At 36.2% G+C, this 25,930-nt stretch overlaps 1 protein-coding gene across 1 annotated transcript in view; it reads right to left on the bottom strand.

The window, feature by feature from the left end:
* Positions 1-25,930, bottom strand: part of DMD (dystrophin) — a 2,218,635-nt gene that overhangs the window by 802,628 nt on the left and 1,390,077 nt on the right. Inside the window, exons 46-47 of the mRNA XM_063601607.1 lie at positions 14,008-14,155; positions 11,526-11,675 (exon numbers count right to left, since the gene is read on the bottom strand). Coding sequence (XP_063457677.1) covers positions 11,526-11,675; positions 14,008-14,155 — 298 coding nt within the window. The remainder of the gene's footprint in view (positions 1-11,525; positions 11,676-14,007; positions 14,156-25,930) is intronic.

The following is a 25,930-nucleotide window of genomic DNA, read 5'->3' on the forward strand; positions in this document are numbered from 1 at the left end:
CGTGGATCTTTACCCCTTACCACTGCTATTAGAATTTTATGGTAACCTACTTTGTAATAGTAACCACAACTTAACTCCTCGTAATAAAGTACGATAGTATATATTGTGTTTTTAGTTCCTCACGAGACCCTGAGAGATGGGCAAACATGCTTCATAATGCATCACTGTTGGACAAATGAGGAACTAGAGGCACTAAGAGATTTAAATAAGTGGCCCATAGTTATGAGTTAGTGAGTGTTGAACCTGGGTCTAGACTGAGTTATGAACTGCAAGTTTAGTGATCTTTCCAGGACTGAGATGAGGCATGGAGAATAAGAAGGTGGAACGGTGGCACTCATTACACAAACCATTAGAATATTTGAGGCCATGTTGGGAATTAACCACACGCGAACTGAGAAGCTGGAAAGGGGTGTCTTTAAGAAAACTAATCCTTCACTCAAAGTAGGAATGATTATTTAATCATACTGCATTCTAGTTTCAGCATAAAGACTTGAACATGTTAATGTCAACATCTTTCTTTTTATCTTTTTTGTTTGTTTGTTTGAGACAGAGTCTCACTCGGTTGCCCAGGCTGGAATGCAGTGGCGTGATCTCCTTTCACTGCAACCTCCACCTCCTGGGTTCAAATGATTCTCCTGCCTCAGCCTCCCAAGTAGCTGTGATTCAAGTCATGTGCCACCACGCCCAGCTAATTTTTGTATTTTTAGTAGAGACAGGGTTTGACCATGTTGGCCAGGCTGGTCTTGAACTCTGACCTTAAGTGGCCTGCCATCCTTGGCCTCCCAAAGTGCTGGGATTACAGGCGTGAGCCACCGTGCCCGGCCTCAACATCTTTCTTAATTATTTTAGTAATTTAAATAGTTTTTGTCTGCTCCCAAACTATATGAAATCTTACCCATAGAGTGTCTTTTCTATTAATTTTCCTGTTTTGTGTGTTGTCCTTTATTTGTTCTCAATGAATAAGGGCCTATATAGCACCTGAATATTAATTTTTTTCTCTTCCTTTACCAGCATCTCAGTGATTCTAACATCACTGATAAAATACACATCACTGATGAAAATAAAACAATAAAGCAACCTCTAGGAGATAACTGCAATGGTCTAAAATTTGTCACAAAAGTCACAGCACCAACAGAAGCAATCTTCATGATAGTCATTTACATTGCAATTGAGTTCAGAATGTTCATTCTTTTATAAAAGTTTCAATAAGTCCAAGAAGTACTGTCCTATTCAAAACTGTTGATGTCACCCACATCACAGTCAGAATGTGTCACTTTCATAGAAAAATATTTTTAGACTGCATTTGAGGTATAAGCATCAGTCATCAGTCACGGATTGCCTACAGAATGTAACTATCAGAACAAATAGAGTTTTCTTGAAATACCCTTTTGATGACTTTGGTTTCTGGCCCATTTGCTGGTCCATCTCTTTTCCCACCACACTTGGCCAACCATGCCAAAGATGGACTATACTTGTCCCGGTGATAACTGAAAATGTTCACAAATTATAAGTGAAACATTCAGCTCAAATGCTTTCACTTCCACAACAAAACTGATTGATTTTCTCTAGCAACAAACAATGAAATGCTCTCGTCAAGGTCTTGTAATTAGTTCTAATATCAGCAAGCCAATTAAAAGGGAGAAAAACCAAATTTCTCCATCAGGCCCTTATCAGCCCTTTTGTTACCCATACAGTGGTCTTGCCCCGAACCATAAGGTGGATAAATGAGGGGAATGCTGATTTTGGCATCCAGCTTACTTTCAGATAATCTAGCTCATCCTTCTCAGCTGACACGAGACAGAAATAACATCAAAGGGTGATAAACTCTTTCTTGCAAACCTGGGGTTCCATGGTTCACTGGCCCCAGGCCTAATCTATCAATCCATTTTCTACACAATAAAAGGTAAGAAACCCATCACAGATCTGTTATAAGCCTTGGCAGGTGGTATACGGCAAAAATGGAATACACAGCCAACCCAGCATTTGGTATCCCTTTTCTATGGTTTGAAGCACTAGGGGTCAGCTGACATGAATATAGTAGTCAGCATTTAGTATTAAGTTATTTTAACTACATAAATAAACTCACATCTTGATGTATGAGTATAAAGATTTGACAGAAAAGTTCATTTTTGGTATGATTCTGATCTTTAATAAAAATCACCCTGTTATTTTACTTTTGTATGGCATATTGGCTTTGCAGGTGATATAATAAATGAAACTGGGTTAGAATTTACAATATGTGGTCTTAAATATGGCCTTTAATCTTTGTTCCTTATTTAACCTCAGTTTAAGGAGTTGGCATATGAAAACTTCCATTTAATATCATTTCACGATTATTAAATTATTAGAAAGGAAGGAAACTCCCTCTAGTCTCAGGGTTGGTGCTATGTAAGTAAAAGCATTGCAGAAACAAAAGGAAAGAAAAAACATTTTATATTAGCAAAATCCCCTTTTATTATGTCATTTCTTCTCCTTTCTAGAAGTCATTGCTTCAGGCAAACACCTTTGTGCTAATAAAGGAGTTACTTAAAAATGCTACACTGAAGATGCAGAGTTATGAAATTTTTCTCCTCCTTTCTCTTTTCATCATCATTTATACTCTTCATCATTTTAAATCCATCATGAACAGGGAGGAGAGATTGCTAAGAATAGTCGAATTTGTTTTTAGTTGAAAATTAGCTTAACTTTTAAATAAAATCTAGGGCACAGCATACTTAAGTGACACATTTACATGCTTGATACACATTTTCAGTATGTAGATAGTGGCAACAATAAAGTTTCAATATGGAAATTAGTTGTTATACAAGTATCAGTGCTTCACAATTTATGCTGGATTTTTGTTATATTTTTTAAAACATTATTATATTGGAATGAACAAATTATCTTGTATTTGGTGAGGTTTCCTAATAGAAAATTATCTAGCTTCAGTGTAACCTTCTACAAATGCTTTTCCTTTCCTTTGCCAAATTGAGGGAAACTGATGTCAAAAATAAAGGTAGGGGGAAGGGATGGAGAAGCAGTGTGAAAGTTTAATTGCTTTCCGCTTGGATTTCTGGGTTAAAATCAGGCCAACAGATTGATAAAAATGATGTTCAGAATTAAAAGTCCTCTGAATTATGTTCATACTTTGAAAGTGAGAATGCTGGTGTTTGAAAACAATGCTGGCTTTGTTGGGCTTCTTAGGCAATATGAGGAGAAAAATCTATCATTTTCCAACACATTTTAGCTGAAATGCTAGTTGGTCATAGAAAATGAAAATAATATCAGCGGAATAGGAGAGCAGTGGCTGAAAATCCTCTGTGCCTTCCACGAGAGCCATTTGGTTGTCTTGCTGCCTCTAACTCTCCTCTTCTTCACCTGTTGCATTCATAATAGTAGCACATAGTTCAGCTTTCTCCCCGAGAGCCATATTTACAACTTTGATTAAGAAGGTGAGACTTTTGGAGAATTTGGAGGTGAGAATCAGAGATGATTTTGTGCTTGCTCTTTGCATTCTTCTATTTTAGTATTGCTCCTACTGTTTTTAATCTAACATTTTTTGAGCAATTACAATATGCCAGGTACTGTGTTACACATTTCCCATTTACTACCTCATTGAATTTTCACCACAACCTGGGGAAGTGTCTTCTTTTAGTCTCTGAATTTTATGGATGTTATAACTTAGGTATGGACAGAGTAGGTATAAGATCACATAGCTAGTAGCAAGTGGAATCCATAATTCATAATCTCATCATTAATGCCTGCAGTAAATTACCTCCTCATCACTCCTGTTTACTTTTTCCTTGTTTGTAAAGTGTCTGATCCATATTCTTGGCATTGCCTATATGGTATTTTAGTACATACTGGTTTCTATCCAGGTTCCTGGCTCATAACACCCATAGCCCTTGTTACACTTTTTTGTTATAATGTTGGTTGCGTTGGGTCTCAGGGGCAGGCCTCTGATCTTCTCCTGCTCTCCTTTCACTCTAATGTTCCCTCGCCTTTCAGATTATAGGTCTTAAGAACCTCCTGTTAGAGGGTCCCACCATATACCCTTGGGGAAGGAATGCTGATGTCATGAAGCTTCCATAAAAAACAAAGAGGACAGAGTCCAGTGAGCTTCCGGGTAGCTGAACAGGTGGGGATTCCTAGAGGGTGGTGCACTCAGGGAGGGCATGGAAGCTCCATGCCCCTTTCCGTCCCTCCACCCCAACCATACCTCACCCTATGCATCTCTTCATCTGTGTCCTTTGCAATATCCTTTATCATAAACAGGTGAAAGTGAGTGTTTTCCTGAGTTCTGTGAGCTGCTCCAGCAAATTAGTTGAACCCAAAGAGAGGGTCATGGGAACCCCAACTTGAAGCCCATGGGTTAGAAGTTCCAGAGGCCTGGACTTGAGACTGGTGTGTGTGTGTGTGTGTGTGTGTGTGTGTGTGTGTGCGCGCGCGCGCGTGCGCTAGGGGGGTGCAGAGGAGGCAGACCTCGGGACTGAGCCCTCAATCTATGGGATCTGACACTATCTCTGGGTGGATAGTGTCAGAACTGAATTAGAGACACCCAGCTGGTGCCTGCTGTTTGGTGCATGGGGAAAAAAATCCCACAAATTTGGTCATAAAAGTCTTCTTCTGTGTTGACGATTGTTACGATTTGAGAGTAGAGAAAAAACACGGTTAGAAAGAGTTTTCCATACACAGCGTAACATTTCAATAATTTGGAAACTTAAATATCACGTATTCTTATATACCATTGTCATTAAAGAGTGATTAATTCGGTAATAATGGCAATCAGATTTCTTGGATAGGCCAAAATTCTCAGCTTAACTAAAGTATTAGGAAGGTAGATGATGATGACAAGGACGATGATGCTACTAAGAACAAAAGCAATAATGATAATAATAGTTATTGAGCACTGGTCCAAGCCTAGCTCTAAAAGCCTGATGTTTGTTCTCATAACTAGAGTGACCCTCTCTATATATTTTATCTTCTAAAGTGGAATACTTACGACAATGAAAGAGGGAGCTATGAAAAATTATGATAGGATAACAGGCAAAAACCAGAACAGTCAGAGCAAATTGAGATGTACTCATGACACACAACCTAGTAATAAACCTCATGTCAGTGTGAAATTACAGGAGGCAAAGTCAAGGATGCTTATGTTATAAACTTTAAATTACTACTCCCTTCCCCCAACCCTCAGCTTCAAACTGTTTAGCAACTATAAATTAGAGATATGAATATTTATAATGCCAAGCCCTATAAAATTATGCATGTCCTTTAAATAAGGGAAGGGTGGGAAGTGATTATGATATGCTTAGAACAGAATGTGGCACATAGTAGTCCTTTAATAGATAGCTCTTGAATAAATAATTTAATTACAGCTTTGCTGTAATTATTAACTACATAAAGAAAACATCCAAATAATGGATTTCCAGGAACTTACATAAAGAAAACATTCAAGATAATGGGTTTCTGGGAACTATCAGACTATATGCCCAATAAATAGGTGAACACCTTTTTTTTTTTTTTTTTTTGAGATGGAGTCTTGCTCTGTCGCCAGGCTGGAGTATAGTGGCATGATCTTGGCTCACTGCAACCTCCTACTCCCTGGTTCAAGTGATTCTCCTGCCTCAGCCTCCCAAATAGCTGGGATTACAGACACACGCCACCACGCTCAGCAAATTTTTGTATTTTTAGTAGAGACGGAGTTTCACCATGTTGGCTGGGATGCTCTCGATCTCCTGACCTTGTGATCTGCCCACCTGGGCCTCCCAAAGTGCTGGGATTACAGGCGTTAGCCACCACACCCGGCCCGTTTTCTTATATAATAGCGTTTTAGCACACAGATTTATAAAATTAAAAACTGTGTGAACTGTGTTACAAATACACTTCAAGGGAGAAAATCATGAGCACATAAAAGCTCCAGTGGAACTATCTGGTCCCTGCTATGACTTCCAGCTAGAGAAATGATTTCCTATAATGATTATTATAATTCCTACTATATATTTTACAGCATTTTTTTTTCCAGGGTTCCATAAATACCAGTCAATATGGTAACAATGCCAGTGAAGATTCTATCATTTGGTTGAAAAAAAATCACGTTAAGGGCAGGACTGAATGGTAACTATTAGAACAATCTATTAATCGTCATCTTGTGATATGAAATTGATTGGACAAAGTGTCCATTTTTGAGCAAGGAGTCGGAAAGCCAAGCTCTAGCTTTATTTAATTTTCTCCTTTTTGCTACTCACATTTATACTGATGACTAATAATGACTGTCATTACATAGCAAATATGTCTGGAAAAAGACTAAACATTCATTTACCTTATACAAATGAAAATAAATCTGAAATGTTTACTCCTCAGATACATATTTAGAAGCAACATGATTAGAGATTAATACAAAATGAACCAGATTTCTGGCAATTTAGATACAGCCAACTGTATATTGTGGAAGATAGTTTGTGCTAGGAGTTGCACTATATTTTTACTTTCATAATTTTTATTTGGTGATTTTTTGAAAATAATACCTGTATTATTATCAATATTACAAAAATTATTCCCATATTAAAGGTTTGTTATATATGTTGTATTTGGAAACCTACCTTTTTCCTCGGTAAAGTGAGTAAGATGCACTTAACTAAAATTCACTTTCCAGCCAAATTTCTTAATTGTTTTCCAAAATGCTTTTTTCTTTATGTGCACCATTTTATACTGTCTGGGCAGTAACAAATTCAAATAGTAATTTACCATTTACATATAAACAGTATATTTTATTTGTAAATGGTATTTTATGTGTAGATAGTAAATTACTGTTTACATGTAAAATACGATGAAAAATTTAAACTTATTTAACAAAATGAAAACATATTTATTAAAACTAATAGGAATGCATAACGTACACCACCTGTAAAATTACTTGACATTAAAAATAGTAGGATTTTAACTAATTCTGAAACAACATAAACATGTTTTGCTATATTACACAACTGTAAATGTTCCACAGCAGAGAAGGTTCTAGAAAGTAATTTTAAAACATAGCATCTAGTTCTCAAAAAGGGCAAAAACCGAAGCAAAAACTCATATAGTTTTTTTAAAAGAAAATAAATCCCCATTTTAATATTAGGATATTATCCACATAAAAATCACTTGAGCTTCACCAAAAGTTTAAAACCCCTGCTGTTTATTTTGGAATCACTTTTATATTTAAATAGAAAGTTACATGGTCTCAAATAAGTCACATAACCTTTCTAGGACTCGGTGTTCAAAAATAAAGAATGATAAAGCATATTTTGGTTTTAAATAAATGGGTAGTTAAAAAATACCCACATATAACATATACAAAGAGCAATGAAGAATGAGGAAAGGGGACACAAAATAAAAAGACATGAAAGAGATGAAACTGGGATTAACGGGGTCAGGGAAGGAGAGTAGAAGAGAATGTGTTACATAAACAACTGGGGCAGAAAAAGAGTGGCAAATATGCAAATAGAAAAGTAGATTCATGGCCAGGTGCGGTGGCTCACGCCTGTAATATCAGCAATTTGGGAGGCCGAGGTGGGCGGATCACCTGAGGTCGGGAGTTTAAGGCCAGCCTGATCAACATGGTGAAACCCCGTCTCTACTTAAAATACAAAAGTTAGCCAGGCGTGGTGGTGCATGCCTGTAATCCCAGCTACTCGGGAGGCTGAGGCAGGAGAATCGCTTGAACCCAGGAGACAGAGGTTGCAGTGAGTGGAGATCGCGCCATTGCACTCCAGCCTGGGCGACAGAGCAAAACTCTGTCTCAAAAAAAACAAAAAGAAGATTCCTAATAAATATAGTAACGTGTCAATTCATAGATGAAAATTAGCCTAAAAGTGAGAAACATAGAGGAAGAGAGTGATGATGATGGCGAGAGAGCCTCCTACACCCACATGCATGTTCAGAGAAAATACAAAGAAATATGAAGAGGGATAAATATTAAAAACACCTGAGTCAGAAGTGTGGGTGAAGATCATAGAATGAGATGATCAGAGAGAGGAACACAGAGGCTAGCTTTAATAACATCCCCACTTTGTGGCTCTTATGGGTATTATTGTTAAAGGCTGTAAAAGGTCAAGTTATGTATTAGACAAGAATGAGGATATCATTTCATGAGCCTTCATTGCATGAAGGTACCCATAAATTTACGCTAATGGCTATATTCAGTTTAAAGCAACCCTTTCCATTTCTGCTTAAAGAGAAGCTACCCAGGCCAAGGCAAGGTAACACGCTTTTGCAATGAACTCATTATACCGTCCACCACTCCCTTAAAGAAATAGCTATATTATCTTCACCTGCTGTTTTCTCTCTTCAGTAATGAAACATAAATGTACAGGCCAGGCGCGGTGGCTCACGCCTGTAATCCCAGCACTTTCGGAGGCTGAGGTGAGCAGATCATGAGGTCAGGAGTTCGAGACCAGCCTGGCCGACATGGTGAACCCTCCATCTCTACTAAAAATACAAAAATTAGTTGGGTGTGGTGGTGCGCGCCTGTAGTCCCAGCTACTCGAGAGGCTGAGGCAGAAGAATCACTTGAACCCGGGAGGTGGAGGTTGCAGTGAGCCGAGATCGTGCCACTGCACTGCAGCCTGGGTGACAAAGTGAGACTCTGTCTCAAAATATAAATAAAAAAATAAAATAAAGGTACAAAAGTGAGGGGTCAGTTGGCTCAATACGCAGAATGCAGCATATTAGAGTTAGCTGTGGAGAAAGTCACCTGCCAACTGATTATGATATTAGGATATGTTTGGAGATACTATGTACTAAGGAACTGACATATTCATGTCGCAGTAACTATGACCCACTAGTTCCAATTATATCACCCACTCTAACCTTTGGATGAAGGGTAGGGCTGGAGAACACAGGGAGGGGGTCCGCTTTATTTCTACCCTCCTGTAATAAGTAAGAGCTTGAGATTTAATGAAGATCAAGACTGTCTGCCAGTGTTATAAGCCATTTTCTTTTACTTTTAAAAAAACTTGTGTTACTTACCTAAATCTGGTACTGATCATTTGCTTTCTATCCCTAAATCTAAACTAACAGGGATACAGAGGCATATGGATGGAGAAAAGATGATTAAATAATTTTAATATGACTAATGAATAAAATTCCAAATCCTGTGGCATTTAATGGCAAAGACATTGCATTAAAATTATAATTTTGGCATAGGAAACAGATATTATGGATGTTGTAGTAATATAAGTCTATACATGATGGTGTTCGTAACCTCAGTTTTCACTTTCTATCATAAAAATTTGACTTTTTATTCTGTTGCAGGACACATAAAACCTTGACTCTTTCACAACCCACAAAGCTGCTATTGTATATTGTAGATAGTTCTCTCATATTTCCTACAATTATAATTTTTGTTCTTCTTTTTGTCGTAAGATGTACTGAGATATTGTAGAACATTTTGGGTATCCTTCCTCCTTGTTCTCTTTTTATGAGGGATGATTTCATTTGTATTGTTATGTAGCTATAAAATTTAATTGCTGGGACACCACCTTCCCTCCATACATAAAAGTCTGTATCTTTACACAGATGTTTTGCAATCATTAAAGGTAGAAACCAAGAAGGGATTTTTTTTTCAAATAACTACTTGCTTGAAATAGAGACACTTAAGCGCACATTATGGTTTTAATGTCATAAAATTGGTACTTATTTTAGTTCCTAAATATTTTATCAGTCGTGTAAATGATTTGTTATTAGAATGTCAGCATCGTCAATTTAAAAAATACAATAAATAACCTGACACAATTCAAAGTGTTCACAAATTAGATGACTCAGTATTGTAAAGATGTTGACTGAGCTCCAGATTCACAAAATTTCAATCAATATCCTGGAAGGCTTTATGTAAAAATAGACAATATAGTTCTAAAATGTATTCAAAGAACCAAAAGTAGCCAAGGCAATCTTGAATAGGAAGAACAAAGTGGAAGGTTTACACAACCAGATCCAAAATATTTAAATAAAATGATTGCATATATACATACAATGGAATATTATTCAGTCATAAAAAGGAATGAAGTTCTGACACATGCTACGACATAGATGAACCTTGAAAATATTATGCTGAGGGAAGTAAGGCAGACACAAAGTGGCAAATATATAATTCCAATTATATAAAAGATCTAGAATAGCCAAATTCATAGAAACAGAAAGTAGTCCAGAGGCTACTAGCGGATGGGAAGACAGAGAAAGGGGAACTATTGCTTAATGGTTACAGACTGTCTGGTTGGAGTAATAAAAAATTTTGGAGGCTGGGCGCGGTGGCTCACGCTGTAATCCCAGGACTTTGGGAGTCCAAGGTGGGCGGATCACCTGAGGTCAGGACTTTGAGACCAGCCTGGCCATCATGGCAAAACCCCATCTCTACTAAAAATACAAAAACTTAGCTGGGCATGGTGGCAGGTGCCTGTAATCCCAGCTACTAGGGAGGCTGAAGCAGGAGAACCACTTGAACCTGGGAGGCGGAAGTTGCAGTGAGCCGAGATGGCGCCACTGCACTCCAGCCTGAGCGACACAGCGAGACTCTGTCTCCAAAAAAGAAAAAAAAAAACTGGGGGTGGGGGATAAATTGTGGTGATGGTTGTAATAAATGCCACTGAACTGGACATACAAAATGACTAAAATGACAATTTTTTATGTTATATATTTTATCACACCTTAAAAAAGTAACACCGAAATACGATTGAATTGTTCACTTTAAATGAGTTTAATGGTATGTGAATTATAGCTCGGTAGGATTGTTTTAAAAAAAAGATTGTAATTAAGCCAGTGAAGTACTGTTAAAGTACAGATTTAATCAAATGGAAGAGGATACAGAATCCAGAAGCAGATTCATACATACAAGTTCTCTTGATTTATGACAAAGATGCCATGAAAATACAGTGGGGAAATGATTATCTTTGAATGAATAGTGCTGGATCAATTGATGTTGCTTTTTACTATAAATTCATATGTACCACATGCTTTATATAAAATAAATATGTATTAATTTAATAAATAGTATTACTGTTAGATTTATATAGTATTCAAGGTGGAAAGATGAAAACTCACAAGTTAATAAATCAGTAGGTAAGTAAATAAATAAACTTGTGGAGAACGTTAGTGTACATTAATTAGTAAGTCTATACCACAGGTGTGAATAATTAATTTTGATTTATGACACTTGTTTAACTAGAACCAGACCACGACCTTTCAGCTTAAATACTGTCAGTACATGCCTGGCCACTGAATTAAATACTTCGTCATTTCTTCAGTCTGATTCTTCAGAATAATTTTTGCAAAAAATTGTGGTATAAATTTTGGCATTTGGTCATTAATGTAAAGCCATTCACCATCATCATTTTTTCTAGCCACAACAAAACATATAGCCAAAGCAAACGGTCAGGTTAAAAAACAAAACAAAACAACAATCCACATACCAGCCTCCTCCCCGACCAATGAAGCACCCAGGAAACAAAATACATACAAATACTTGCAACATTTAACACATGTGACAGAAGAGATGGTTAATGTCTAACCTTTATCCACTGGAGATTTGTCTGCTTGAGCTTATTTTCAAGTTTATCTTGCTCTTCTGGGCTTATGGGAGCACTTACAAGCACGGGTCCTCCAGTTTCATTTAATTGTTTGAGAATTCCCTGACGCAGGGGCAACTCTTCCACCAGTAACTGAAACAGACAAATGCAACAACGTTTAAAATGAATTACAGCACAATTTCAACTACCTTGTCTTCGCTTCTATTGATTAGTCTATCAAAATGAAGCGACTTGACCGAGGGCCCAGTGGTACCTCCAATACCAACAGTTTTCTATCTGAGCACAGAGCTGATTGACTGAAACACTCACCCCCCCCAGTAGATAAATCTTTGTAGAAAATAAATGATTATATTATCCCTCATAAATTTTTTAAGAGAAAAATGTGAGATGGTAAAGCAACACTCCAAATAAAGTTAGTGTCTGAAAACCTATCTCTTTATCAGAAATAGAACAATGTGAATAAATTCATCAGCCTCTTGGGTATCATAGCATGCCATAGCATACCGTAGCTTGCCGCTGAGAAACTGCATTATCATCTTAAGAGGTAACTGACATTGAGAGTATTGACTCTCAATATACACAGTGCCAGGCACTGTGCTAACCTTTTCACATTTATTATCTAAGTTTATCTTCATATTATAACAATTATATCAGGTAGATCCAATTATCTTCATTTTATATGGAAGGAAACTGAGACAAAGAGGTTAAATACCAGCTCCCAGGACACAAATCTAGCAAGCAACAAAGGTGTGGTTCCAATTTGGGTAGTTTCATTCTGGAGTCCTCATTTTTTACTCCATATCCCTAAATTTCTCTAACTCATTCACCATCACATAGTGTATGCCCTTTCCCAAGACCTCCAAAATCACCATGATGTTAACACTTCATTTTTGTCAACTAAAGTTACTGTGTCTGCTACAGTACCCATTAGCCATACAACGCTATTAACATTTAAGTTAATCAAAATTCACTAAAATAAAATCTCAAGTTCCTCAGTCACACGACCAACTCTCCAGGTATTCAAAAGGCACAAATAGGTAGTCGTTACAAAAATGGATAATGCAGAATATTTTCATCATCACAGGAGTTCTATTTGAAAGCACTGATCTAGATTCTTTCAGGAGAAAATAGACTCATGCATATTAATTAATAAGAAAATGCCACTAAATATATATCAAATGAATTATCAATTATATTACTATATATGACACTCAATACATTTAGGAAAGATAAATTTCCAAGAAAAGACTGAGTTCATTGTTCTAGGGTATAACCATCTTCAAATGATTCCCACTCTTTTCTATTTTTGAATCCCAAATACCTAGTAAAACATCGGATGTATAGTCAGTGCTCCATATTTGTTTATTGAATTACGCCATATTTTATTTTTATACTTTATTTCTTGTTCAGGTGTAAATCTCTTGTTTCACAGAAATAAACGTTTGACATTGGACTCTAATTTACATGTGTAAACCACCTGAATCATTGATAAAGGACCAATTTCATTTCCCTTTGATTATGTGACCTTGTAAAATGAGGATAATAGCAACCATTGTCAAAATCTGATATGAAGATTAAATAAAATAGTGGCTGTAATGTATCTAATACTTGGCACATAACAGGGATTGATTAAATATTAATTTCTCTTCCCCTTTCACCTTCTGTTTGACAACTAAAATGAAATAGATCCAAAGGAGCTGCTTTCCTAAAACTAAAACCATGAAAGTTAATCCAATTGCACAATCAGAGCATGTCAGTCAGCCAAGGGAAGTAATCAGTAATAAGCAGACATCACAGTAGGACGGTATGAAAAGCCACTGGAATAAGCTGGATGTCTATTCAGCCAAATGGAATGTGAACCAACACCACGTCCCACACCCCCAGACAAATAAGCTAAACAAAACATTGCTTCGGGGGAATATAATGCCTTTAAGTAGAGGCTGAAGTAGTGAGACTGATCTGGCAATCCAGATCTTCCCTAAGAAAATGGATTCTTCTTTTTAAAGACTCTTCTCAAATCTCCAGGTAGGTAACCAGGACAGATTAAAAAAGTGATTCCCATTTAGATTTAGATTTTATGATTCCACAATCTGGTCTTCAGTTTTTAAAATTATATGAAGTTGTGAAGTTCTCAAGTAAATCTAAAATTAATTTCAAATCAAAGATAAAAACTGTGAATTATATACATTTAGACGTATTGAATCTATGCATCTATATGTGTAGATGTATAGATGCAATGTGTGTGTGTGTATATATAAATACACACACACACATATATACATATGTTCTTATGTGCACTGGTTCAGAACTGCAGGGTTAAGAAAAAATAAAGTTGTGAGAAAAACACTTTAGCAAGGAACTATGAATAACCTAATGGGCAGAAACCCAATGATTAAATTAAAAAATAGATTCATATACTTCTTTATGCAAGCAGGCCCTGGGGGATTTGAGAAAATAAAATTACCTTGACTTGCTCAAGCTTTTCTTTTAGTTGCTGCTCATTTCCAGGTTCAAGTGGGATACTAGCAATGTTATCTGCTTCCTCCAACCATAAAACAAATTCATTTAAATCTCTTTGAAATTCTGACAAGATATTCTTTTGTTCTTCTAGCCTGGAGAAAGAAGAAGAAAATTGTTATTTTTTTTCCAATATAGTTCTCAAACTATTTTTTAATGCAAACTGGGACACAAACATGGCAATTTAAAAATAAGCAATTTAAAAGATGTTAACCATACATAATTTAAGAAAATTCATTCACTTTGAACAAAGTAATTTCAATATTTCAAGAATCTCTAAATGATAAGAGATTAAAATTGATCAAGAAAAATTCTGATTCAAAAATTCCTGGCCAGGCGCAGTGGCTCATGCCTGTAATCCTAGCACTTAGGGAGGCCGATGTGGGCGGATCACTTGAGGTCAGGAGTTTGCGACCAGCCTGGCAAATATGGTGAAACCCCGTCTCCACTAAAAATACAAAAATTTGCCAGGTTTGGTGGCAGGCGCCTGTAATCCCAGCTACTAGGGAGGCTGAGGCAGGAGAATCACTTGAACGTGGAAGGCAGAGGCTGCAGTAAGCCGAGATCGTGCCACTGCACTCCACCCTGGGCAACAGAGAAAGACTCCATCTCAAATACATACATACATACGTACATACATACATACATACATACATTAAAATGAATAAAATAAAAATTCTAACAACATTATGTCATTATATCTGAGCGAGGTTTCTCAACTTTAGCATTACTAACATTTAAGTTTGGAAAATTCTTTGCTGTGAGCAGCTATCCTCTGCATTGTAGGGTATTTAGCAGTATCCCTGGCCTGTTGTACACACTGGATACCAGTAGTAACACCTCGCCCCCGAGCTGTGACAACCAAATATGTTTCAAGGCACTGCCAAATATGCTAGGGGGTTGGGGGTGGGGACAAAATTGTCCCTGGTTGAGAACCAACTAAAGTAAGTACATAACCTAAAGTTACAAGTTTTAAAATGTTTAATTAAAGTATACTTATGGAAAATGATAGGACAAAAATATAAACAAGGTTTTTGTTTTGTTTAAGTAGCAGCCATTTTATCTGCTTCTTATTCTGTGGGTCAAGGATTTGGATAGGGCTCAGTTGAGCAGTTCTGCTCTATGTGGCTTCAGCTTGGTTTAAAATAAAACACTAAATTATTACATGCTAAACTGTTTTCCGAATTATGACTCACAACCTTATTTGAGGAAAGAGAAAAACTGATTTAAAATACTTAACATATGTTGTACTCGTGGAAGTTTTAATTATGAAAATGCATATACTCTATGCTAATTAGCCATAAATTTATTCTTACATATTCGATTGTAAGACAGCTGAACAAAATTGTTTGTGCTTAAAATAATTGAAAATTTTTTGTTTTGTTGTCTTTTGGGAACTATGTGTAGCTTCCATGGAAGCTTTTAATTGACGTGTAATATACGTACAGGACACTGCACAATTTAACTGTATAGCTCAATAGTGTTTTAAAAATTGAACACAATGTACAACCAGAGAAGGAAATAGAATATTATCAGAATCTCAGAAATCTCCTCTTATCCCTTTGCAGTCACTGCCTCCAAGTATAACCAGTAACCTGTCAACTTTGATTATTTTGCCGGTACTGAATATTATGAAAATGGAATTGTATGGCTTTATACTCCTTTGTGTCTTGCCTTTTTCATTCAAAATTATGTTTACGATAATCCATGTTGCATATAATTTTAGTCTGTTCATTAACCTGGCTGTATAGCATTTAATTGTGTAAATATAGTACTTTAGATGGACATTTGTGATAATTCAGTTTTTTGAATGATTAGCTATTTTTTTTTTGCTTCAAATTAACAAATGTGTATTGGGAGCTTACTACCTTCTAAGAGCTCAATTGGGCATTAGGATTAAAGATATATACGTTATATACCTTGTCTTGAGGATTTCATAGTCAATGAGAAGAAACAAGCATATAAGCCAAGGATTATGATTAAGTATTATAGGAGGAGAAGTTATTTCTGGGGCAGTGCTTGGGAGACATCCCAGAGAAGATAATGATCTGAGTCTTGAAGCATGAAGATAGATCAGCATGTTGCAGGAATAAGACACAGCCTGTTCAAAGACAGGGCCTTGAGAGAACTACAGTTGCAATCATTCTGTAAATCAGAATCTGGTTATTGGACTTATGCTTGCATATATTCAGTTTTCCTATATGATAAGAGCCTGTTCAAAGTCTATTCTGGGACACGTAAAGTTACATTCTCCCCTCTGTCTATTCTCTTTTAAATTCATTTATACATTTATTCACTTATTTTTACAAATATTTATGATTTATTGTTTTTAATTTTTGTAGGGACATAGTAAGTGTATGTATTTGTAGGGTACATGAGACATTTTGATACAGGCATGCAATGAGAAATAAGCACATCCACTGTTCATTCCTGGGACACTGGGACCAGGGTCTGTTTTTAACCTATCCCGAATATAACATCTGATCTAGAAGTACTTCTGCCTTATCTGACTGGGAAGATGAATGCTATTTACTTCAGCTGAGAGTATATTTTGTTGTCTCATATATTTTGGGGAAACTACTAGTTTAATAAATCAAGAGATCTGGAGCTCAGGGGAGAGAGGAAAGCTGGAAATAAGGACTTTAGTCATTAGCAATCAGTTGGCAGAGAAAACACGGTAAACTAACTTTTGAAGTAATAATTAACATTTCATGTTTGCTATTTTCTGAGTCCATTCTTTCTTCATTTTATGAATTTTAATCATTGACAATTCTCTCTTATTTAAATTGAAAAATAGGAAAAGTCAATTTCAAAGCCTTTTGTTGATTTCTTGTGTATGGTAAACCTTACGGTTCCTCCTCTTCTTCTACTCTATGTGCTTGGGCATGGAAAGCCAAAGGAATGCCTACGGTGCTCTTCTGGCCTCTCCAAAAGCTACACAGACCTGGGAAGGAGGTCTGCAGATTCCAAACATTCAGTGAAGTGAGAGGATGCTTTTTCCTTCTTGGAGTCTACATACTTATTCTCAGTGATTCTCTCGAAGTCTCTACTTCTGACTCAGAGAGATGAAAGAGAAGGAACTGTCCCTTACCACAAACTGCACTCCCCACAAAGCTTACTACCCCTTCCTATCTGAGTCTTTTTAATCTTGCCTGGGACATGGAGCACAGAGGAGATTGGAAATTGCTTGGAATAGAGATAATATCCCTGTTGCTTTAGAGTAAACCCTATGGGGAAGTGGCTGGTCTCGATTGCTGGCAGTTTGTTTTAGAATGTGGAATAGCACCATTTCCCATCAGATTCTGACCTTAGAATCAATTGTGGAAGAAGAAAACGTCTAGTATAGTATAGGCATCCTTTATTTGTTTAAATATTCCAAGCAGATTTAATTCCTTGGGTCTAGATTTTGAGGGTCTATCTCATCTTTTTCTCTCTCTCTTTCTACTCTGCAAATCATTGCCTCCATTACTATTTGACTCCAGATGGTTTTGCACAGTGTTCTGAATACTTTTAGTTAAGTAAAATCTTGCTAAAATCTGATTACATTTGAAAAACCTAGACACATTGGCAAGGCTTTTAAACATTTTCAACTTTCATCTAGAAACAGACAGGTTTAAGGAAAAGAAAACCCCAAACCCCCCAAACAAACAAAAATTTAAGGAGCAGGAAAAAGTAATATCAAACCAAAAAAATAATAATAACCCTCAAGTTTAGAAAATTCTAAGTCAAACACTCCCCTCTTTTCACATATGTCTCAAATTATTTACTTGCATATTTTTTCTATCAAGAATATCCAGTAAAGAGGAGAGATGTTGTGCTTATTCATCATAGTTGAGATTTATATGTATCACTGGGTTCAAACTCTATATTGTATGCTTATTTTCTTCATTTATTATTCTACTATGTGTCTCTGTAGGTCATTAATTATGCTTAAAAACTTGATTTTTTAAGATCCTAGTAATAAGATATATAGGGGTACCCTATATTTCACCATTATTGTGTTATTAGGAATTTTGTTTGCTTTCATTTTTTATTATAATGAATAACCCTACAATAAACACATTTATTTATACATTTTGAATCATATATCTGCTGGAATGAGAATGAAAAGTTAACAATGGGAATCCTAAGGATTTAGATACACATTGTTGAATTTCTGTCAAGGTTGGTACTCAGAGCACTCGTAAACTCCCACCAACACTTAGAAAATACTTGTCTCACTACACTTTTACCACTATTGAGCATTATAATTGATATACCAATAAAACAAATAAAAAGCTTGCCATAGATATTTTAAGTATTCTATTAATAGGAAAGTTGAAAATGTTGTATGTGCGTACATGTTTGTCATTTATTTAGTTTCCACTGTCAATTATCTGCAAGGTCTGTTGCCCATTTTTCCTGTGTTTTCCTATTTTTAAGAGCTCTTTTCACATCTTCTGAAACATAGATTAATTGAGACTATGTTTCCAGCTTCCTTTTTGCCTTTTAGTAGTTTTTTCTAAATAAAATTTAACAGTTTATTTCTTTGATATTATGTTCATTGATAGTATCCTTAAAATTGTGGCCATTTTACCATTGTTCAGATATTCTCATTTATTCTTGATCCTTTACTCTTTCATTTGTTAAAAAAGAACAACCAAATATTTAATCCATCTTCAATTTATATAGTGTTGTTTCTAACCTTGAAGAGTTTTTCAGAAATTGATATTTTTTCCCCCAGCACCATCTCTTCTGAATTGATTTATGGTGCTTTCTTCATGATATTTTAAGTTTCTGCTTGTTGATCTACTGTAGATTTTTGTGACAGTAATGCACTATGTCAATTATTGCAGCTTTAAAATATGTTTAATTTCTGGTAGGTTAACCCGCTCTCCCACTCTAGTTATTCTAACTTATGTAATGTATCATTCAGTCAAATTATAAAACAATTCTCACTGAAAAATTTTAAATGGGATTGAATTATATCAATAAGTTAATTTGTGAAGAATTACTGCCTTTCCAATATAATTCTGCTAAATTTTCTGTATTTACAGTGTTTTTGGACACAGAGTATCTGGGACTCAATGGGACACTATAAATAATTAAGTACATTTTATAATTAACCTTCAGCATCAATTTGAAAGACAGCATCTTGCATATGATTTTATGGATATTAACCATATACTAATTTAGAAAACTCTTAAGAACTCTCAGAATAAATCCTCACTTAAACAGTAAAAGCTTTGGCTAAGCTTTTTGCTATCTTTCTTTTTACACAATATTTGTGGAAAACTTTTTTTCCAGTGATTTAATTTTTTAAAAAAAACAGCATCTTTTAAATATGAAAACATTTGGTAGTCATTTCTTATCTAGATTTTTTTTTATACTTTGAAATATAAAAAAGATGGTGACAAAATCCCGTTGGGACCTTGTTATAATCTGCTTTTCCAAGCGCATGTGTTTTCCGAAATTTCAAAAGCCTCGATTTGAAGTTTTAAAAGCTGCAATTTGAATTTATGTATTCAGATGATTGCAGAAAAGCAAAGAAACACAGTTAGCATTTCCAGGCTTGTCTCTTGACAGAACAGTTTAAACGTGCTTTATATTGGCATTCATCACATGAAGTGTTATTTCTTTGTTTACCTACTTGCTTAATGCTTATGGTAGGATTTATTCAGACAAGTGGTAGTAATAATAATGAGGGAGATATTTAACATTACCCATCTGCAAATAAGTGCTAAATATTTTTACTTTTAGAAGCATTTCAATACATTTAGACATTTAGCTTTTTTTAGAAAGAATGGCTTCCGTTCGAAATATTGGCTCTGTTACCATTTACATTACAAATGTTCCTAATGAAATTAAAGGAAGCGCATATTATGATGGTGAGAGATTTGCATAATCAGAAAGGAAGCGCTACTCATGTGTTGCTAAATTCAATGAATTTAACATTAACTCTTAATGAACATTTTCTGTCGGGCTACTCTTACGCTAAGAGGAATAGACTGCCAAATCACATGGCATGATTTTGGTGAGGGGATCTAACAAGTGTTTCAGGCAAAGTGCTAGATAGTTTCACAGTGGAATCTTTTAATATTCCATACATCCTTTGGATTGCCTTTTATATGCTTTCAATGAAGAAACTGAAGTTCTAGAGATTGATACATCACATACCCAAAGGTGACTATCCCATTTTCCAAATGAGAGCTCCCTCTCTCCAAGTTTTTTGATCACCTTTAACATAGAAACTTTAGAAAATGGAGATACAATGATCACCTGTTTACATATAATGTTTAATTCATTAATTTGATTGTGTGTACTACTTTAAAATTATATAGTACAAAATATTATATCATTAGATCACACTTCTTCATTCATATTTCATGCAACAATTTTGTTCAAATTCTTCACAGGCACCTTCAACATTGAAATTTGCATCCTCACGGATGCACTTGTTGTTGCCTAACTCAGTTTTCCAGAGGGCATCATCTTTACTTACATCCATGTGGCCTGAGGTATAGTACTGCTGAATCTAGAAGTAATGTTTCACTAGGAATTTTATTGCAAGCCACAAGCACACATTTACATAACAGAATACAGTTTTATGTTATGTAAAGACAGCTTTATCTTTTTTCTGTGCCATATGTCCATGAGCTACACCATGTAACCACTTAATGAGTAACTTTTAACAGTATTCTTTCCATAGCTTGTTTACAATGGCATCCAACTCTTGCAATTGTGATGTCATACAACCAAAGTCAATCCCTAAACTGTGTTAAATTTATTTTCTCCCAGTGTGTGTGTGTCTGTGTGTGTGTGTTTTTGCCCTCCTCTATCAGGTTACTTCTACAAGCCTCCAAAATAAGCATAAATTGAGAATAAGTCAAGGCAATACATCTTTCCCGGACAGTACTTTGTTGTTTTGATTGAAGTAAAATAAATGACCATCTTGTAATTTGAGAAACTTCAGAAGGATTCAAGTATAAGTTGACCCTTCCCGAGGGAAAACCAAAACAAAACATTGATTTCTACGCACACCTAGTAACCTCCTCAGGCCATACCCTCCGTAGGTCATTATCAGAATCAGAACCCAAGCATCAACTTTATTTTTAAGCCAACATGTCTCCCATACCTGGTTGGTGCTTGAGTTGTACAATTAGACATTTGTTCATTTTCCCTAAAGTTTGTGTCTTGTCGGAATGAAGTGCTCCTGAGGGGGATAATATATCAAGATTTCTCAGTCATTTATGCCTCACTATTAAGGAAATGATTAGCAACTTTTGAGTAGATGTGGAAAATGATGAGGGAAAAACCTGAAGGTTAGCAATGCGAATATCTGTATGGAAAGTAAGTCCAAATCTAAATGCTGCCAGTTATCAGCTGAGTACGTGAACACGGGCGAGTTCCTTAATCTCTTTAGCCCTCAGTTTCCTCGTCTTAAAATTAGAACAATAAACATTTTAGAGTGTGGTTGTGAGGATTAAATTTTTTTTGCAGAAACCCAAGATTTAGCCTAGTGCTTCACTAACAGCACTCAAAAAAAATGGTAGAGAACATAAAAGGAGGTACAAAAAAGGGAAAATATGGATACAGAGCTTTCTATTTTAATCCTAGAATTGTGTCTAAGCCCACGTGCTTACATAGATAAAAGTATTTATAAAACATTATGAGTACACAGGAGGAGTACTCAAAATTGAACTTTTGATGAGCCACCTGACAACTTTATTTCTCCCTACTGACAAACTACCTTGACAAATTTTGCTGGGGAAAAAACAATAGAGAATTAATGTCAATCTATGAGTAAATGTGCCACCAGATGAGACTAGTTCTAGGTGAAGCATATATGTAATCACAATGCAACAGCCATTTATTGAGGGTCTACTAGTGTCCAATGATATGGCCGTGAATATCGGCAGCAATCCCTGCCTCATGGACCTTACATCCGATTGGGAGGAAGGGGAGGCAGACAGTAAACAAGATAAAGAAATAAAATCTATAGATTGTGATACAGTAAGTGCTACAGAGGAAAAAAATGAAGCATGGAAAAGGGATGGAAATATTGAGGGGAAGATGGGGAGCAGTTGTGATTTTATAAAGGGTGATCATAGAAGTTTCCATGGAGAAGGAGACATTTGAGCAAAGTCCTCATGGTAGGGACTGGCTAGCTGCTCATTAGACAAGTTTACTCATTTCTCTTAATTGTGCAGCTAGCTGTCATTTCCCAGTCTCCCTTGCCATTAGTTTGGCTACATGACTGAGTTCGAGCCAGTGGAGTGTGAGCAAAAGTGATGCTCATGAATATGAAGTCTGGCTCATAACCCCACCTCCAATAACCACCACCACATATGTAATATTCCTTGTTCTTTTTCATTCTAATGTACAAGAGCACAGTGATTTTGAAATCCATATGTTAAAGACATCAGAGCCACAAAAGCGAAGTGCCCTGGGTCCCCCCGATTCACCATTTGGAGGAAAGCTATTTGTTGACCAGAAAACTTTTGTAAAGTTTGCATGAACGGAAAGTTTCTATTATGTTAAGCCACTGAGGTGTGGGCTTTTTTTTTTATAGCAGCTTTAATAAAGATAGGTAATATAGAAATAAACAAGCGAGGGAGGAGGCCATGCAAATATTGTGGGAAAGAACGCCCTAAGCAGAGAAAACAAGTACAAAGGCCTTGAGGCAGGAGTGTAGTAAGAACGTCCTAAAAACGACGAAGAAGTGAACAAGAAGTTCAGAAATGGAGTGAGGAAAGGAGATTACTAGATGTGGCCCAAAAGCCTTCTATTCGGAGATTTCTATCTAGAATCTCAAGGCTTTTATAATCCCTATCCCACATCGAATTCAGTTTCTGGGTAAAAATAAATTATAGAGCAATATGTTTGGGAAATCTCAGACTGAACTGTGTTCTCCAATGCTACTTTAATAGATCCAATCAACTAACTGAGCCCTAGGACTTCCCCCCAGATTTTTGTGTGTGCTGTCTACACAGTTGCTGAAACAGGTTTCGGGAAAATCTGAGGATGCTTTGGATCTTCATCTGTCAGAGGCAGAGTTACATCACCTATCAGTAAAGCCTGTCACAAAGCCATTACCATCTGATAGAAAACGCAATTTAGAGGGTGTGACTTCAAACCGTTTTTTCTGATTTCAATCCCAGTTCAGTTTTTCCCTTCGCAGACATTCAAACACCATCATCTACCTGCCTAAACGTGCTCCTCTGTCAATTTCAATGGATGACTCCACCAGCTCCCAGTTTTTTAAGCTGAAAATCTAGAAGTCATCCTTGATCCTTCTCTCTCCCTCACTCCCAGAGCGTATCAATAAGCATGTCCTCATAAGTCCACTTGAGAAATCTCTCTTGAATCTGCCCACTTCTCTCCATCCTCCTGTCGCTGTCTCCTTCTCTCCTTCTCATTCTGATTTCAACTTTTATTTTTGATCCAGGTAGTATACGTACAGGTTTGTTACCTGGGTATGTTGTGTGATGCCAAGGTTTAGGGTAAAAATGATGCCACCACTCAGGTAGTGAGCATAGTACCCAATAGGTAGTTTTTCAACCCTTGCCCCTCTCCTTCCTCCCCCTTCTAGTAGTCCCCAGTGTCTAGTGTTTTCATCTTTAAAATGAGTACCCAATGTTTAGCTTCTATCTTCGGTTTTCTGTTCCTGCATTAATTCACTTAGGATAATCACCTCCAGCTGCATCCATGTTCCTACAAAAGACGTGACTTTATTCTTTTTATGACTGTGTAGTATTCCATGGTGCATGTATACCACATTTATTTTATTCAATCCACCACTGGTGGGCACCTAGGTTGATTCCATGACTTTGTTACTGTATAGTGCTGCGACGAACATGTGAGTACATGTGTCTTTTTGGTAGAAAGATTCGTGTTCTTTTAAATATATACCAAGTAATGAGATTGCTGGGTTGAATGGCAGCTCTCTTTTAAGTTCTTTGAGAAATTTTCAAACTGCTCTCCACAGTGCCTAAACTCATTTACATTCCAATAAACAGTGTATAAGCATTCCCTTTTCTCTGAAGCCTCACCATCATCTGTTGTTTTTTGACTTTTTAATAATAGCCCTTCTGTTCTGATTTCTAACAGCCTCTCTGAGACTGCTTTCTAATTAGCTCGTGCCTCCTACCTTGTCTCCTTCTTATCCATTCTTTACACTTCAGGATAAGAGATCTTTCTAAAATATGTTGCTGATCACGTCCTCATATACTCAACAACATCCTAGTGCCAATGGGATAAAATATAACTTCTCTAACATGGGTCAAAAAGCCCTTTGTGATCTGGTCTCTACTTCTATTTCTTCATCTTTCTTTGCACTGTATAGTTCATGGAACAACTTACTCTTCCTTAAAATCCAGCACTATATCCATATCAGGATTTATCATACAATGTTCCCTCTGCCTGGGATGTCCTTCCATACATCTTCATCTAGGTAGCTCCAGGTTGACCTTTCCAATCTCAGGTTAGACATCACTTCCTCTACAAAGCTTTCCTTGATTAATTAGACATCCCCAACCCAGGTATAGGTCATAGGTCCTGTTATGTAGTCCCATAGCCCCTCATAATGTTTCCATCACAGGAAATACTGTAATTTCCCATATTCATCAAACTATTGCAGATTTTCTGTCTATTGTGATCACACCCTATCCTCAGTACTCAGCATATAGTATTTGCTTAGTTCCTATATTAATAATCTCCTAATGACATCATCTTAATTGTATATCTCCAAGTAATAACATTATTCAAAGTAGTCTGGGGAGATTTTCCATGAAGAACAAAGTGTGTGTGTATGGGAGGCAGGTTCTGTATAAAATTAACGAAATTCAACCAGGGAAAGCTATATAGCAAGTGTTTGTAAACTATGGCTCATGAACCAAGTTGTGCTCACCACCTGTTTTTGTAAATAAAGTTTTACTGGAACAGAGCTACACTCATTCATTTACATATTGTCTATGGTTACTTTCATGCTACAATAGCAGAGTTGAGTAGTTGCAGCAAAGATTGAATGGCCCACAAAGCCAAAGGCATTTATTATCTGGCATTTTACTCAAGTTTACCACCATCTGCTATGTGATAAATCTCCTTCTTAGACATCTACTAGGGAATTAAAGATATGAGAATTCTGATATAAGAAAATCTGTATAATCTCTATAAACCAGTGGTATGCGAAGTCATGAAAATATCTATGATAATTAGAACTACTCCTCACCCCTTGAAACAATCATGAGCACCTTACACAATCATTATTTCACAGGACAAATAGAAAAACTAGACATTGCATCTGATTATAAACATTAATTCTGTTTAAATTCACGAACATTTCCAACTATGAGAAACTATATCTACTTACCTTAGAATCAAACATGGAAAATAGTCAAAAGACCTATGCCTCTGCCTCACTTTTCTTGTCTTGGCTTTTACATTATGCCAGTTTCTTTATATTTCTCTTTCTTCCTAACCCACAACCAACTTTATCATTTATTTTATAATTTCACCTCTTTTTTGTTACTCAGTTTTATAATTTCACCTCCTTTTTTGTTACTCAATTTTTTTCCCCTCTGGGCTTTATGGTGATTTTTATTACTGTGTCTGTATTTTGAATTCCTCGTGGTAGTAATTCTTTCCACCCCCAGAAAAAATGTCATCTATTTTCTCAAACTATGTATGTTTCCAGTGGAATATGAATACATTATATAGAGAAGGAAACCCGAAGTTCCCCAGAGAGTGAGAGAGAGAGAGAGAGAGAGAGAGAGAGAGAGAGAAAAGGGAACATTTTGATCATCACTTTCATACTCGAGCAGAAAGGCAAAGGGTATTTCCGTTTCCCTTATTTAAACTCTGCACATAATTGCAGCTAAGTTCCTCAGAAA

Source organism: Pan paniscus, chromosome X, assembly GCF_029289425.2.
Source record: "Pan paniscus chromosome X, NHGRI_mPanPan1-v2.0_pri, whole genome shotgun sequence".
Lineage (NCBI taxonomy): Eukaryota > Metazoa > Chordata > Mammalia > Primates > Hominidae > Pan > Pan paniscus.